We start from the raw sequence: 17,584 nt of genomic DNA, 5'->3' as shown, positions 1-17,584 counted from the left end.
TCATCACAAGATCCCCAAAATTAATTATATTTTTATATCGTGGATAAGAACGGTAGAAATACAAGAGGGATTACTGTATCAATCCTGATTGATAGTAGTTTTGATTACAGTAACTGATGTATAAAATGAGGCTTTGTGGAAAGATTTGTTTGAGAGCTATGTAAAATAATAAGCTTATACTGTAGGTAAAAAGACAACAAAACCATTACACAAATGTAAATGTACATAAATGTAGGAAATATTTCGTTCTTATTTTTATATTTCTATTTTAATATTAAATTATATTTTTCATAATAAATTGAAAGGTAATGTGCTAAAAGATTATTGTTGTTGTTGTTTTTGTTGTTGTTGTGAAATTATTTGTAGTAGTCATACAAGGTAGTGGATATCATAAAGACAAATCTGTTGCATTTATTTTACATCCTATTTTGCATCCTGCAAAGAAAAATTTAAAGAATGAACATTGCAGTGATCCAGCAGGTAGAAATAGTTATGTACAATGTGAACCAGTAGTAACTGAGATTATTCTGTCTATTTTGACACTATTTAGAAATATTATATATGCTTATACAAGTATGAAAGTGGTAATGAGGAATCATAGAGGAATTTTACATGATAAACCAATTATTAAATATGGAATAAGAATTGTAAATGCCGATAATTGTATTCTCACTTGCAAAGAAAATGTGTTGTATTTGTAATATGTTCTCTAATTTAAGTTGTGTTCTTTTGGTACTGTTAATTTAGCATTTCATTGTTTGTAAAAATAGGGGATAATTTCTAATGAGCAAGCACATAAGACAGGTCAAATAAATAAATGGTCAATAACTTGTTGTTTTTTTTTAATGAGAGAAAGCAGTGTAGTGTTATGAGAATTATTACCCTTCATAAAACACTGCTACAAGTTTCATTTTTCGAGTAGGGCTGTTTATAGAAAATAAATCATAAATGCTAATCTCAACAAGGATAATAAAGATATGTGTTGGGTTCCCCAGCTACAACAAGACCCTGATAAATTTTATTTTTATGTGTTGTGAAGTATTGAATCCAACTGAAAATGTGTATAAAAGTGGCAAAAGGAGAAACCAGAAGCTGGTTTACACATCTAAACATATTATTTTGACATTGTGTTAGTTTTGGTACAGCATACAGAATGTATTTTGCAAAGTTGAATAGCTTATGAAAAAGTGCATTTGGGGCTTCAGAAGGCCCTAACTTGAAAAACAGAATTCAATTTTTATCTGCATACAACAGTGCACCAGTTTCTTTAAGGAGGTATTTGGGAGTCTGTAAGTTTGAAACATGCAGAAACACCTTCGAAGTTTAGTGTCGGAGTAACAACGACTAATTACATAATTAGATTAAACTCTTATTCAAAAATCAAAAAGTATTTTTATTTAATAGAGACTGAAAAACTGTTACATCTCCAACACATGAAAGTAATTACCCACCCTCATCCTATACCTGACAAAGCTTTCAAAGAAAAGAAGGGGATGAAGGATGAGGGTCAACTTAATTAATGTCTGTGCTTTAACTCCAGATGTGCTTACATCCTTTTCTGTGATCAAGAGCTATTTCAACTTGAATAGTTAAGTGCAGAATAGGAACTGTTCAGCTCGGAAACATTTGTTTTCTTTTAATTAGATTTGTATATATTTTTACATTTGCCATAAGGCTGAAGAGAGGAGGCGTTAAAATAAAGAATGAGTTTAAGTAAAAAAAAACATAAAAGCCGCCTAAAATAAAAAAAAATATTTTCTTCTCAACAGAACTGATAATATGTAACACTGATAATGCCATTGGATAAAAATAGGCATTTTTTGCTTTTTGTTCTCTTTTTATTGTCACTTACTGTAAATCTATACTCACATAAAACAAAATCAATCCTGAAACAACAAGCTGTTCCCATCGTTGGGGAGCAAAACGCATCAACAAAAATATGTCTTGTCATTGGCAAGCAAAGTTACTACTTCGCCTAACTAGCAAAGGAGCTGAGAGTCTTGCGCTTATTATTATAAAGAGCGTCACATAAAAAAGTGAATATTGTACTTTTCTTGTCTAAGGCAGTCTAAATAATGCCATCTTTGCTGTATTTTTTCAGAACTTCCATATGGCTGGGAGAAAATTGATGACCCTATTTACGGCAGTTATTACGTTGAGTAAGTTTTTGCAGCTTTTATTAATTGCCAGTTTTTTGGTGGATGTGCACTAATACCCAGAAACAGATGTTCTCAGAATGTCTTTCTATTTGGAGTGTGTGCAAACTAATTGCTCCTGATGATTCAACCAAATGGTCTTTTTCTTTCCTTTTTTGCCATTTTTCTTCATTAATGTACAGAGCTACGTTAATGCTTATCGAGGTGCCTTTAGTTCCAACAATGGCCAGGGAACTTTACTTGTTACTTTGAGCCCTGCCCAGAGAGTAGTTTTGGCTGAGCTGTAAAGATGCGAAGTCCCCCTTGATTAGACCAGTTGGTTTATCAGCAAAGCAATGCATGTGTTACAGACAAGCAATTTCACATTGAATTGTGGCTAGGTTTCCAGATTAATGCTATCAGTTAATTCCTTATTAGGAAAGCAACAGTTCAGACATATAGCATCCAGCAATACATTGGATCTTTTCAGAATCTATCTCTGACCATATCATATACTATCTGAATATTTATTGCATTGTATTTCGTTTTCAGATCATTTATATTATTAGTCCCATATGAGAAACCCTGCAGTATTTTCAGGAGATAGAAAGCCTAGCAAATGCAAACTCGTGTAGGAAAAACTAATCTTAAGCTGTGGAACTCCCATTTAGTCCTAGCATGACAATCGAAGTGTCAGGAAAACTTAAAATTGCTGGAACGAAGCCAGTTATAATATATTGCTCTGGTATAAATAAGTTGAAATTGAATGTGTGTGTATTTGAATAACTTTTTTAGAAGCTCTGTGTATTGTGGTTTGGCTGTTTATGAGTTCATAAGTGGCTTTTGGCTTACTAGCATAGGAATAGAGCTTTAATAATTTACTGTCACAAGAGATTGACACAGTGAATACTACCAAGACTAAAGAATGAAAATAAGCAAATGGGTAATATGATATGCGCATCATATCAGATACAGTACATTCTGTGGCAAAGTTGCAGAATCTGCAGTAATAAAATGGTAGAACTCAGTACCATAGGAATATTTAATTTTAGAGGGTTTAAATTGACAAAAATGGTCTATGAAAACTTAAGATAAGTTTTCATTTTTGATAACAATAAGTAAACAATGAAATAAGAGCCTTTGGGAAAAAATACAAATAAGCCCTTTTTTAATTTACAAATGTAAAACATTTGCAGAAATAAACCCTTTATGGTGCTGAAAGGTTCATTTCAGCTTCAATATTTTTAGTAGCCTGCTTGGTCTAAACGAAGTAAAAAAAAAAAGACTAAGCAGTTGGAGTTAGCATCAATCCAAGAGCCAGTCTCTGGGTGCTCCTTATTAAATGTTCGAATTTAAGGCACAAGAACTAAAAGATACTCGTTTCCCAGTAACCTCGCCGAAAGCGAATCTTACTTTGAGCTCTACAAATACTGTGCCTGATCTGGAATTTATCAAATGCCTCTGATACCTGTTGTTGCAGGATTCAAACATGTGAACACGTAAATGTGAACTTGAAGATGAAAAATGAATACAAATCTATAAATAATATTGCACCATACAGTGTATATCTCGTGATTACAGGCTGCCTAAATTCTCAGGTTACCTTTCTCCCCCCCCCCCCCCCCCAAATTAAAAACAATCAAAAGTTGACTGAGTAGGTTTTTAATAATATATCTTAACTTAAAAAAAAACGTAAGTACATTGCTCACTCAGCTGTTTTATGTTTTTTGTGTAAATTTGCAAATTACTAGAATACAGTATGAAAGATTGAGCATTTAGACTCAGTTTTACCCCATAACAATCCAGTTCTCATTTCCATCTAAAAGCTGTCTTTGACATAATCAGTTAATCATTTCGTTTCATAAGCCAAGTTAACATTCTGATCATTTTGCTAATTTTGTTAGAAGATGTGTAAGTCCTGGAAATGAACTTGACGTTTAATGATTTAACATAATACACCAGCAATAACAGGAAATATGTTAAAATGTAGCAGTCTTATTTTCAAACTGATTATGATTCTAAGTACCAAAAATGTATGCTATTAGCTAATATTTGGGTTATCTAAATATATTTTTTATATTAACTTATAAAAAAATTATTTATTACTGGAACTATCTCTTTCTCTGTTTGCTATTTTGGGCAAATGTTGAATTTAGTGCTGTTAGATTTCTTGGAATTGAATAACTGTCTGTTTCAAATTGGCTTGATTTAATAACTCTGAAACATCCTGAAAAAACAAAAGGAGAATTCAGCAGTCATTTCTGGAATTGTTGCTGCTTACTGGATTACTGTGTTTGACACTGTACCGTGCCTTTCAGTGCCTAGCAGGCAACCGTAGTGTTTTAAAAAAATAAGCAAAATAATCTGAATTCATTACTTTAGAAAAAACAGCATTTACATAAAATTTTAAATGTCCATTTTAATGCTATTTGTTAATTTTTTTTTTAATTTCACTCCCAGTCACATAAACAGAAGGACCCAGTTTGAAAACCCTGTTCTTGAAGCAAAGAGAAGACTACAGCAGCAGCAAATGCCAAACCAAGATCTCTCCTCACAGCCTTTGCAGGCTGTCCAAGTCTTCCGAGGTAATCATTTAGCTTCTTGCTCCTCTCAAAGGTGATATCAGGTGTGACGGTAGTGGCGCGCAATGGAACAAAGTCTTCATACTTTTCTGTAATGAAGCCAGTTATAGATAACTTAAATTTACTCTTGTGCTTGTCTTTCAAAATCTTTGTGCACTTTTTCTGTGTTTCATTGATAATGCAGAGAGCAAACAGGCTTTAATTAAAGCATCAATCATCATGCTGTGAAAGCATACGAGTACACTGAAAGAGGAAAGATGAATGCTTTTTGATTGAACTAACCTGTAAGGACATCAGTATTCAGTGGGGGAATGTGCATGAGATTGGAGCCTACGAATGAGGGTTTTTCTCCTTTGTAACAGTAGAGGGCTCCTCATCAACATTACCTAGGCCTAAACTTGCTCACTTCGGCCCTGCACCCGAGCGTTCCCGCAGTATGAGTGACCTGTCCCAGTTTCCAAGCGGCAGTGCTGGATTGTACAGGCTGCATGGTACGTCACAGTGCAGCTTCTCAGCAAAGATGCACTCTTGTAAAATAAAGGGATAAGTACATCACCAGCACTTTGAAATTGCTTTTTCCTTAGCCGTTTTGAAGTTTTTTTTCCTGCTGTTCTGTTCCCTCTCTAAGTAGGGCACAGGAAGTGCAGTGCCCAGCCCCTGGTTTTTGCCTGCTGTGTCAGTTACGCATGCTCACTCCTTAGCTTTAGTTGTTTCTGTTGCAATCACAAATCTGAGATATCTGACAGCCTTCGATGCTGCTTGTGCTCTAAAAATAAAGCTAAAAAGTTCCCAAATATGAATTAAATTCTGAATTCATACATAATAAATTAAGATCATGTACCAAAGGCAACTATTTAAAAATTCACAATTATTTAATACTGAATACTAAAAGATTGAGAGTAAAATTGATCTGTGTTTCATTTTGAGACTGAGAATTACATGATTTTCTGCTTTTAAATTTCCTATATATATTCAATTCTCAGACATCACAGGACGTTTTTATTTTATTGTGAAGAGACCACAATGGAATCTATGTACCTCTCCTGTGTATGAATCTGTAGAATGTACCTGCTCATAAAGGCATACAGTACGTAAGGCTCCGGATTGTTAGATATCACAAAACCTCGCTTTTTCCCTCAAAATTGACAAAGTAAAAACTGTGGGTCAGCCATACTAAGATTTTGCTCCAAAGTGACAAGTCAGATAGATAAACCAAAAATGTATTAATCATTCAAAACTAGAATTAAACAACTATTGATAAAAAGAGCCAATATTAAGAAAAAATACTTGTTCTTGTAGTAAAACATTAGCCTGGAGCAAAAGAATGGTAAGCCTGCCCTAAATTTGTTTGTATCTACATTTCCTGCGTATAGCTGGCTATATTATGCTGTTCTATAATATTGAATTGTGAATGGTTGGTTTTATACTTAAGTAGTACCCTGCATTAATTTCATAGGTTAAAAGCTTTTCTGCAATTCAGTGCAATCTAATTTTTATTTTCTGTGGTGGACATGAAACACCCTCTTCCCATATCTTTTGTGTGCTATTGTTATGTACTGTACGTCTCTCACTTTTTTTCCCCACTTTATGAACCTTCACAGAAAAGCCACTCTTTACTCGGGATGCCACGCAGCTGAAGGGAACCTTCCTGTCTACGGCATTGAAGAAGAGCAACATGGGATTTGGCTTCACTATAATAGGTGGGGACGAGCCTGATGAGTTTCTGCAGGTGAAAAGTGTCATACCTGAAGGGCCAGCAGCACAAGATGGCAAAATGGACACAGGTAACTGGGGAAGGCACTTTCAGGGCAGCTTAGTTGCAACTGCCTTTCTAATTTTACATTTAAATCTTGAAAGCAGTATAATTAAGTACACTGAGACAGACATGGCCATTCAATCTTTACACTTAATCAGATTCCACCATTTTGTGGATCGGTTCTGAAGGTTTCAAACCTACTCCAGTGTATTAGTAAACAAACCAGCATAGTCTGGTATTTTTCTGTGCTACTTTAAATGTCTCTTAGCTTTTTAAAACAGTTATTTAGATGTGTTACATTTTACTTTACGAGGCATGCTGGATAAAAAAAAACTGTTCCTGAGATACTGTTGCTCAGACATAGTTGTATGCAAATGTTGATTGCTATTTGTGTGGCCTGCCATCTTTTCAAAATGGTTTAGAGTTTGGAGATTTGGGTATGAGGTTATGACAGCACTTAAAAAGCAATACAGACTTGTTGGGTGTAGGATGGATTAATTGTCTGAGATTGCATTGATATAGTACTGCTCAAAAGAAGGTAAGAAAAAGCAACAGAATGATGGTAATGATCCCTTATATTAAAATGCTTTTTCAACACTAACCACTTACTATTCCCCTTGTGACTAACTGACAGGATAAAATGGGGTTTTCTAATTTCATGGTGCTCTAAATATTAATAATAAAGACAACCCACTAATACTGAAGCTTAGAGAATACCTGTGTCCCACTGTAGGTTTCTAAGTTTTTCTGTTGCTAGTGACTGGCATCTGGTTACTACATCCATCTGTTTTTAAGTCTCTCAATCCTGATTACCAGCCTTATGATACAAATAAAGCCCCTTCAGTGCAATTTGAAATAATAACTATATATTCATAACAGTTAATGGAGTCTATAAATGTCTGTATAATTCTGTTTTCGTTTTTTCCTTTCCTGTTTAAATGTCATAGCGTTTTTATCAACGAGTAGATGATGTTCTTTTCATGGTTGTTCTTCTAATTTACAAGAGGTATTTACAAGAGAAACACTTAATGAAATTATTAATTAGTATTATTGTTACACTTTTAAAAACTAAAGACCGAACAACTGATAAAAGAAGTCTCTTATCTGCAGTGGTTTATGCAATCATTTATGATGTTTTCAAATAATTCGCTATCCATACTGTACATTCAGAGCACACCTTCTACAGTAAGTTTCGTCTTTCACATATGAATAGGTGCAAGTCTTTTCCTTTAGTGATGTTTTTGAAAGGAATTTCAGATCTTGTATTATTATTTACAAGGTTGAACCTGATGTTCCTATAATTGTATTTGAATAAGAAAATAAATTGTATAGTCATCAGAAGATGTTAAAAAAGGAAAATATTATTTCCCACCTACAGTTACTTACAGCGGGTGTGCAAGTATCATGTATTCCATACTCAAATTATTTAACCCATTGTCTTGTGAAAATATATTATCTTTGAATAACGTGCTGCTTAAGCTGAGAAACAACACACATTTAGAAACCACGGTCTATGTCTTCATATTGTCTTACTCAGATCTTTCAAAACGAAGAAGTTTTGGAAGAGAGTGATGGTACTTTCCTTATGAGAGGCTACTGTGAGAAAACAGAATAGAAAGAAGCAAAAATAGCTGAGATACACTGGAGAATTTCCATATACAGTATTTACAGATCAAAAGAATATTGGCGTTTTCACAAGACAAATTGGCAACTGATGTCCCACATGTAGAAACGCCAGTAATGACTGCAGGTGGGCAGCCTCAAATCCAAAGAGCCCAAGAGAATTTGAAAAAGGGAACAATATTAGAATCACATCTGAAAAAAAGTCAATGAAATGTTGAAATCCTTGCTTAGGTCTGAGGGAGTCAGAGAACTAAAGAGCTGTTATTCACAGGGACAGGGTGCCTCAGCTCATCTTTTGGAATAGGTCAGGAGTATCTCAGAAGAGTAAGTGATACCTACAGTAATAATAGAGTGGGAAATTCCCCTTTTATAATTATAATGCCCTTCAAAACAACTATGCTCAGGTAAATACTGCACTCTAAGGAGACTAGTTGGTCACATACTGTACTGTAACTATTTTCATACTGGATTGGTTATGGCAGTTCGTTTGAATGTACTGTAGCTGGATAAGAGTCAATCTTTTAAAATACAGCAAGGAACAGATGTACAGTATGTATTCATATACAGTACCATTGCTTTGCACTTTTATATTTAACAATCTGCTTCTTTAAAAGTAAATTCTGAAGTTTTAATTCCAAACAGAGAAAGACATATCTGTCAAGAACCAAAAGAGCCATCTATTTCACGCTACTGAAATTCTTTCTTTTACATTGTAAATCTTAATGAAACCTTGCTCTTGCAAATGTGATTCACTCAATGAGTGATTGGATCTGTAGCCATCTGTAGCCATGACTAGTGCCCATCTCAAGTGACTTTTCATGGCAGTATATGCCAAAGCTAAGAATGTTTTCAATTTTTTCCTGGGGATGTTGCCTTTTAAAGAACCTAACATATAAGAACATTCATTAGTAGCATATTGGTCCTTCTTCAAATGGTTCTTTCTGATGTATCAGGTGAATAAATAAAAAGAAACTGATGCAAGACTATTCTGTTTCTCCAAAGTGATAAGTTGAATAATTTGGTAAAAACACTGTAGAGTGCTCATATGATTATTTGACCATCAAAGAACATTTTTTTATGTTTTCGGTTTTCGTCTTCATAAATCAAATTAAATTGTCACCAATGACCCTGTTGTTTAATTTCCTAAAGTTTTCAAAGAGGTCCTCCATGAAAAGACCAGCAATCAGATTGTCTTCGGCTATCACATCTCTATCGCACTTTTCAAAAAGCTTTATTTAAAACATTTCCAACACACAGGGTACAGTAAATGTTCAGATCTGTGTCCATTGACAGAGTGCAGCCTTTCTTACTTTTCCTTAACAGAAGAAAGTTACAAATATGATTTGGCATGTAATGTAAAATGCAGACTTGTAATGTAATGATATGGAAGAAAACTATTTAAAATAGTGATATGAATAAATATGGGTATTTATATTGAATACATAATTATGCATAACTGAAGTGATGTTCATTATGTACTTTACATGACTGTTGCGATGATACCAATACTGTAGCTTTACGTGTGTGTGTTTGTACAGTATGTACTTATTGATAAAGACATGTCTCTGAAAGATGTCAAAATATATGTGGTGAAAACATAAGTACACTCCCTTAAGGTTTAACATATTTAGATATATTGACCTTCACCTAGCCTGTAATTGTTTTTATTAATAAATCAGCCAGCATTCAATATCTATGTGTAAACAGTAAACAGACACTTTGTTCTACTGTATGAGGGCACTGTATTTGGAAATCAGGTACACCAAAACATGTGCAAATGATTAGCTGATCATCAAGAAGTGATTCCACGTGTATTTAAAATCAGAAAAGTTAATCAAAGCCTCAGTGCTTGTCTTAGAGAACAAAATGTTCCTGCTTTTCAGTTTGGAAAGGGTTACAAAACTACTTCCAAATAATATTAAGTCCATCATTTGATGGTAAGAAAGATAATCTACAAATGTAGAGAACTCAAGACCATTGCCATTCTATCCAGAAGTGCTTGTCCTACTAAATTCTCTCCAAGATCTAATCATATGATATCCCTAGAAGTCTCAACAAACCCCAAGGTTATACTCAATGATCTACAGGTCTCTCTTGCTATAGTAGATGTCAGCGTTCATAAGTCCACCCTCGGGAATAGATTGAATAAGAATGGCTTTCATGGAAGGAAAGCCTGTCCAAGAAGAACATCACTGCACAGCTTAATATTTCAAAAGAGCACTTGAATTGAAAAGAAGAATTTAGGAGCAATCTGCTCTGGACAGATGAGTCAAAAGTGAAGTCTTTTGGCCATAATGCCAAATAACATCAAGCACGGTGGCGGTGAGGTGATGGTTTGTGGTTGCTTTGATATCTCAGGACCTGGACAAGCTACTATCATTGAGTGTGCTATGAATTCCACACTATACCACTGTATTCTACAGGAAAATGTGAGACCATCTGTCCAACAGCTAAAGTTGAACTGAAAGTGGATCTTGCAATAGCAATAATCCAAAACGCACAAGAACATCTATAACAAGATACAGTATCTCAAAAGGAAGAAATTAAGGATTTTGGAATGGCCAAGTCAGAGTCCAGACATATACCCCATAGAGATGCTGTGGCTAAAGAGAGCTGTGCATACAACAAAGTGCTTAAACATCACAGAGTTGAAGCAGTTCTGTAAGTATGAGTGGGCCAGAGATACTCCCAGGAAATGTGAGAAACTGATCAATTCTTAAAAGAAGTGTCTAATTTGTTTAAATGATTTTTTGATAAATAATTGCAATGCCGAATCTGTGTGTGTCAAGTGAGGTTAGTTTTTTCTACTGTTTGGACTAGGTGATGGTCAGATATGTCTAAATCCTAAAATCTTAATGGGGGGTATTTACTTTTTCACCACACTGTATATGTGGTAACGTCTGTATGTTTTTGGTCAATGGTGCATATTTACTGTACACACATACTGTACATGTGTGCTGTGACAGAGGTTTACAGAAAACTATGAGACTTTAATTGAGGACATGCTTTTCTCGGCCACTGTAATCACATCTTATAGCATGCAGATCAATATTACACAGTGCCAAATGTTTGCCAAGGTCATGCTTGATTATTTGTGTGCCATCTGGTTGTCTATTTTCAGATATTAATGGCAAAGAGTTACAAGCACTATAATTTCTAATTGAGCACTGTGCCTGGTGGTGATTTTATAGAGCAACAGTACCATTATGTTAAGATTTCGATTTTTTGGCATCTTAAAGGTTAGTATTATACCATTAAAGGTTCTACAATCAGGTACACAGGGATGTAACTTCCTTAAGGACAACACAGTATTAAAGAATGTACCTTCTGTGTGTACAGTACATACTGCCCTTGTAATTTACAATCATGCTGTTGACTCAAGTGGTTCAAATGTTAAGTACACCAGTCGGAGTGTAAGATCTAACCTTTTGTCTAGCGATTGGTGCTTCAAATCTTGGCTGAGCTTTCCATGCAACAGTCACCGCTGTTTCTGTCTCTCTGTGATGTGCCTTCCTAATGCAGTGTGCAGAGGAGCAGCTGGTATATTTTAGAGGGTAACTGAGTGTTGTCTTCATACTGTGCCAGTTAGGTTATATACAGGTTGTAAAAGTTTGATCCTTAATTAAAAAATAATTTGTAGAGAAAGATTGAATACTTTTCCAAATATACCAGTTTTAAAGTTAGTGGTTTACTTAAAAAAATTGCAGGTGATTAAGATAATTTTGTGTTTCATATTCACAGACTAATAACATTTTCTGTTACAAAATTAAGATAATTGCATGCTACATATACTCATTGTATATCATTTTTATAACATTTCAGACTAATATATGCACCCTGTATTTCAATAAATAATTTAATAATATGCTCACACAATAACGAATAATTTATGAATCATGCCTTTTCTGTCATTCTTTAACACATGCATTTCTCCTAGCAAAGGGTGGTTTGATTGCACCAATGAAATAACTAATTTTTGGGACTGAGAGTTCAAAGCTGTATTTATGTCAGTAATTTTATGGAAAGCTGATGGTTGTCAACAGCAACATTAATTTTTACATATATAAGAGCTATGCAGGCTTTACCAAGTACTTCAGTTCTTTTTGACCTTTAGTGGTGTTTCTGAAACCACCAATTATTATGAAGCATTTGTTCAATAGATTTTTCAATTGTAGTACACTTTTTCTGGATCTTAATCAGCCTGCTGAAGACAATATCAATTTTGTTTTTGGTGCTGTTTAAGTATTTCATATCCTATTAAGTGAATACTATATCTGTCAAAAGTAAAAATTTTGAGTAATTCAGGTGTTGTTTCCAAAAAGCGTGAACTTATATTAGATATTGAGGATAATACGGTATACTTTAACTAAAATGCATATAGTGCAGTGGTGTAAAAGGATACTCCCTATTCTTTATAATAATTATGTTTCTTAGGGCACAGGGGTGGACACTGTAGGTTTTACGGACCCAAGAGCTAGGGCCTCACAGTCCAGGGGGAGGGCCCGGCTCACTACACCTCAGGCGAAAGACAGGTTGGCACAAAACTGGCCTGTCGTGATATTGTATGCAGAAATCTGGAAGAAAGGGCCCCACGGGTGTCAGACTCATCAGTGTCAGTCTGTATTCCTGTGGCCGGGCTCCTGGAAAAATTGACGTGTGGGGTAGTGCTCAACCCACTGGAATTGCCCAGGGTGCAGGCAGGCAGGGGAAGAAGTGCAGGGAAAGCAGGTGCAGGTCTGACTCTGAGGCCAGGAGGGACACTCCTAGTTGGTGCACATGTTTAACGGGCTGAACAGTGTGTGCGCTCATCGGGGGGTCTTCATAACAAACAATCGATACTCTGTGAAGCAGAAAATGATCAATGCGAAAAAAAGTACTGTAACAGCCTGTCTCATACTAAAACAATTTTTGGCTTTAGTATTATGCCAGAAATGTCACTACTTTGACCCCCCATAATGGGATTTTTTCTCTTAAAATATATTAATTAGGATTTCAACAACTTGACCACCCTGATATTCATGAATACTGATAATCTTTAAGGATGAAAAAAATACTAAATTATCAGTATTTATAAATGTCAGGGTGGTCATTTTATCATATCTTGATGCTGATGCTGTTAATGCTTATAATTGACCACAAAAGATTATTATGATAAAATTAAATTAGACACAAATAAAGTATAGCTACAGTACAGCAATGGATCTAATTAAACCTTACCAAATAAAAGAACAAAATAAAAATATGTGTAAGGCACCTTCAGTTTACACTTTGAAATCTGTAAAACTCTGGTTTGCTGAAGCGTTATAACCCTATTATAACCCTCCAAGAGAATGATTCACAGAATTGTTTTCGAATTAAAGGGAGCTTTTAAATGACATAAGCTCAATTATTTAAGGTTCAGAAAACGTACACAGGTTCGTAGTTTTAGGAAAATAATTTTACAAACAACAAAAGATTTTGGAATGATCATGTTGTGGTATTTCTTTAATTCCACAATCTAGTGGCTTGTATGACACAGAAAGGATGAGAATAATTGAATATTTAAAGTGAGGTGGCAGCTTAACAAGGTCAACTGAAAATGTTTGATGAAATGTGAATAATGGGTGTTACTCTTCCTTCAGAATGGTGTGCATTTAGTAAAGCTATAATTTTAGATGTGAGTGAGAGATGCTGTACTTGAAGGCTGTCAGAATTTAATTGTAGTTTTAATGTGTGTTACATAATGCAAAGAAGCCACAAAGCGGGCCTGCAGTGCAACACTTCATTGAGTATTCCTGTTAGTGCAGCACACATTTCTTGTTTTAGCCATAACCACATCCATCTAATTCTAGTTGAACAGTAATACTGTACAGTACTTGCAGGGTAAGGGAGGTGGCAAACCCTCACGGTCTTTTGCAGTATGTTGGTTGTATGTCATCTACAGCTTGCACACGTTTGGGGGGATATTTTATTTCTGCGCTCTGTTTTACATGGAATGAAGAAAGCATAATCAAAGCCTCTATCAGACTAATTGAATTAAACAAAAATGAAGCAAAAGGCAGTCAAGAGATGATGTCAGCAATGGGTAGTTTCTGGTTTTGCAGTGTGGCCTAAGTTGTTTCACAAAGTCTCTGTCCTTTCTCCTGAGGCACAAAGCCAGACTTCTGCTTTTGCCAAGTATAATTGAGCAGACAGCTCAAAGCTTCAAGGGAGATCAGAAGCTTATCCTCAGATCTTTAGAGCATTAACTCTTCAGTTGACCCATGTGACTGCCCAATTTTTCACTGTAACTCCACAATTTCGATAAGCAAAAAACTGTTAGATTAGAAATAATAGCTTTCGAAATTGTCTTTATATGCTGGCTAAAAAATATAAACAGTAGGCACCCCTGCATCTTACATAATTCTGAATCAAAAAGATTAAAAAAATACGTTTATAAAAATCCGTAAGAGTGGTGCTGCATGACAATGAAACATTTGAATGATACAGTATCTTCTGTTTTTACAATAGCTCTCATCTGTGTACCATATAAAACACTAAACCTTAGCTCTGAATGTTTCTTCTTCTCTGATCTTCTTATCTGATTGAAGTTTTTTTGACAATAGTATTGTAAAGATAGGAGGCCTCTTAGTTGTTTCATTCTTCTCCTTATACTGCATATGCCATGTTCTTAGTTCTTTTTTAGTGCTTTTTTAAGAAGATTTCCAAGTGTCCCCAATACTGTAAATAAACAAAGAAAGTTGTTGGTATATATTGCACATAGTTGAATTTCAGTGTAAGGACAGAAATTGAAAACCAATTAGTGGGTGTATTTAGAAGAAACCTAAAATAAATTCAGATAATTTCTCCTAGAATAAATTATTTAAATGAAAATGTAATGACAGGTAATGTTTTTTCTTTTGTTTGTTTATTGTAATGCTCCTTTATATGAGGTGTCATTAAAGGCCCAGTATAAATAAGATAATGAAGATTAGTATTAGTAGTAACAGGTGGTCAGGCGGAAACAGAAATTTTATATTTGTGAAATATAAAGTACTGTAAGTCCTAGTCTTATTGGAACTGAAACGTATACATTCAAACTATATCTTCTTCAATTCCCTGACCAAATCTGAATGCTCAAATTGAAAACTACAAATGATAGTGAAATAAATTACACTACAGTTCATGTAGAGAAAAAAACTGAAACATGTGATATCACAAGTATCAAACTCATGAACTCAGTGTTGGGAATAAGCAAGTTTTTGGCAGCAGATTTTGGTCGCAAAACGTTTTGGTTCGGTCATTGTCAACTTTACACCGAAGGTTGTAAAGTTGTACTGTACATTTTTCTTGGCAGATTTTCACAAGCTCTCTCAAGTTGCTTGAGCAATACTTATGGACAAAGTTTTTCAAGTTTTTCCTCAGCATCTCAATAGGATTAAAGTTAGGACGTTAACTGGGTGACTGAGGCACATTCACTTTCTTATTCTTAAGCCATTCCGGTGTAGCTTTGACCTTGTGCTTTTCATTTTCCTATCAAAAAGTTTTTGTCCCAGTTTTTGGTCTGAAGTAGTTTTTCCTCAAAGATTTGCCAGTACTTTGATCCATCTGTGTTCCCATCAGTCTTGACAAGCTTACCGGTCTTGGAAACAGAAGTATAAGAAAACACTGACACCACTGTTCTTGACAATATACTGTTGACTAACTAATGCACTATGTTGGGTTTGTGTTGAATGTAACACTTTGCATTTGGACCAAAAGTTTCCACTTTTGTCTAGTCTGACCACAATATGTTTTGATACATGTCTGCAAACTCCATGCAGGATTTGAGATTTTTTTTTCAGTTTCATACAAAACCGCATTACTGGATTGACCAGGATATTTTTGACCCATGAACATTTTTTGGCTGTCTCCAGCACTGAACTCCCTAACCATTTTCCTCCTTGCCCGGCTGGAGGGACAGCCTAATCTATGGACCTGGGTGTTAACACGTCTGGGTGTTTTTTTTTTACTTTTTAATTATCATCTTGAGCATTCTAAATGAGACATGAAGGGTTTTTTATGTTTTATGCACTTCTCCTGAACTGTGCCTTTGTATAACTTTACCCCTGAGTTATTTTGAAAGCTCCTTAGTCTTCTTGGTTGAATCTTGAAATTCACTTTCTGCCCAAGGGACCTTACAGAGTCGAATGTATTTATTTAGAAATAACGTGCACCCCTATTATAGCAAAGAGAGGCTTTTCAACCCTTTGGATTTTAAGGTGATTTTGTGCACCTAAATTAAAAACTTACATTTTGCTTACAATACCTTTTTATTTCATATTGATTATCTATTTACATCCTTTTTGTTGGTTTACATTTGGAATGTACAGAATAGAGAATTAATTCATACTTCAAAGTTGTAATGACAGCAAGCTTTAAAGAAAGAAAATGTAAAAATTGTGGGGTTGTGTCAATAATTTTTCCAAGACTCTTTACATGCAGTACGCCCACATTTTATCAAATCTAATTCTAGACATTAGTGTGTTGTATATTACAGTATGTAAAGCCTGAAAAGAAGGATGTAATAACATGTTCCAGATACCTGCCTGGCCTATGAACACGAAGTGTTATATTTCCATTGTGTGCACCTGCCCATGATTTGACTTTGGTAAATTACTTCTTACTGCCTTTTGTTTGAGTTAAAATGGACTCAGGTCCTTCACTGTATATTAAGATACTTCATTTTTGTTATTCTTAAAGGAACACAAATAGCTTTTTAAAAAAAATAGAAAATACACATTAAATAAAAGAATATACTGGTGTTATATTGTTGTTATATATCTATGCTGGATAATTATTAGAAAGAGAAGAGTTCAAGGTCCTTAGCCGTTATCATAATAGCATTGACCTAGTGGAGTGTCTCTGCAAGATACATCAATTTTCAAGACATGTTTTCTTTTTATTCCAGCCTTTAAATTGCTCATTTAATTAAAACTTTCAGGACAGAGATTATATCGTAGTATAATCTAACGTTTTATGGAAAATAAATCAAGGTAAACGTATAGCAACAAAAATTCTCTTTCTGTTGACCTTTTTTTTCTGACTGGATATTTCTTCTAATCACACCGATCCATGGATGAACTTTGCTAACACAAATGTTATAATATCCTGGATCTATTGTTGTCTTCAAGAGCTTTTGTGAAAAGGTTTAGAAGCTGTAACAGCCACAGAATGTACTTTTACATGAAAAGGGCAAAATGAAAGAAAACTATTTTAGTTTGTGATGAATAAGATCTTTAGAGTTCACAAGACTCAAAGATGACAATTACAGTGTAGAATGTTTCATCCCTAAGATCTCTGTTGAATTACGTTATCTGTTGTTCATTATGGGGCCAGAAGAGCTGCATGTAAATGGGTAAAATTGGATAAAAACCCAGTAGACAAAATACTGAAATGCAATGCTTTTTATTAAAAACTTACCCTTGTCATGCCATAATGCATTTTATTTTAGTTCTACAGCTACACAGAACACTTCTCTTACAGTATTT

General features: G+C 34.7%; 1 protein-coding gene across 22 annotated transcripts in view; it reads left to right on the top strand.

The window, feature by feature from the left end:
• LOC148654992 (membrane-associated guanylate kinase, WW and PDZ domain-containing protein 2-like) overlaps nucleotides 1–17,584 on the top strand; it is a 395,408-nt gene that overhangs the window by 293,976 nt on the left and 83,848 nt on the right. For 15 of the 22 annotated variants that reach the window (XM_088644985.1, XM_088644983.1, XM_088645004.1 and 12 more), the window contains 4 exons: nucleotides 2,102–2,159; nucleotides 4,596–4,720; nucleotides 5,080–5,208; nucleotides 6,319–6,501. In XM_088644985.1, the coding sequence (XP_088501111.1) occupies nucleotides 2,102–2,159; nucleotides 4,596–4,720; nucleotides 5,080–5,208; nucleotides 6,319–6,501 (495 nt within the window). The remainder of the gene's footprint in view (nucleotides 1–2,101; nucleotides 2,160–4,595; nucleotides 4,721–5,079; nucleotides 5,209–6,318; nucleotides 6,502–17,584) is intronic. The other 7 variants (XM_088644991.1, XM_088644990.1, XM_088644989.1 and 4 more) reach the window with 1 other exon arrangement.

The sequence above is a fragment of the Lepisosteus platostomus genome, chromosome 9, assembly GCF_059453375.1.
Source record: "Lepisosteus platostomus isolate fLepPlt1 chromosome 9, fLepPlt1.hap1, whole genome shotgun sequence".
Lineage (NCBI taxonomy): Eukaryota > Metazoa > Chordata > Actinopteri > Semionotiformes > Lepisosteidae > Lepisosteus > Lepisosteus platostomus.
The sequence above is the reverse complement of the archived record's forward strand: the minus strand, read 5'-3'. Positions and strand labels throughout refer to the sequence as shown.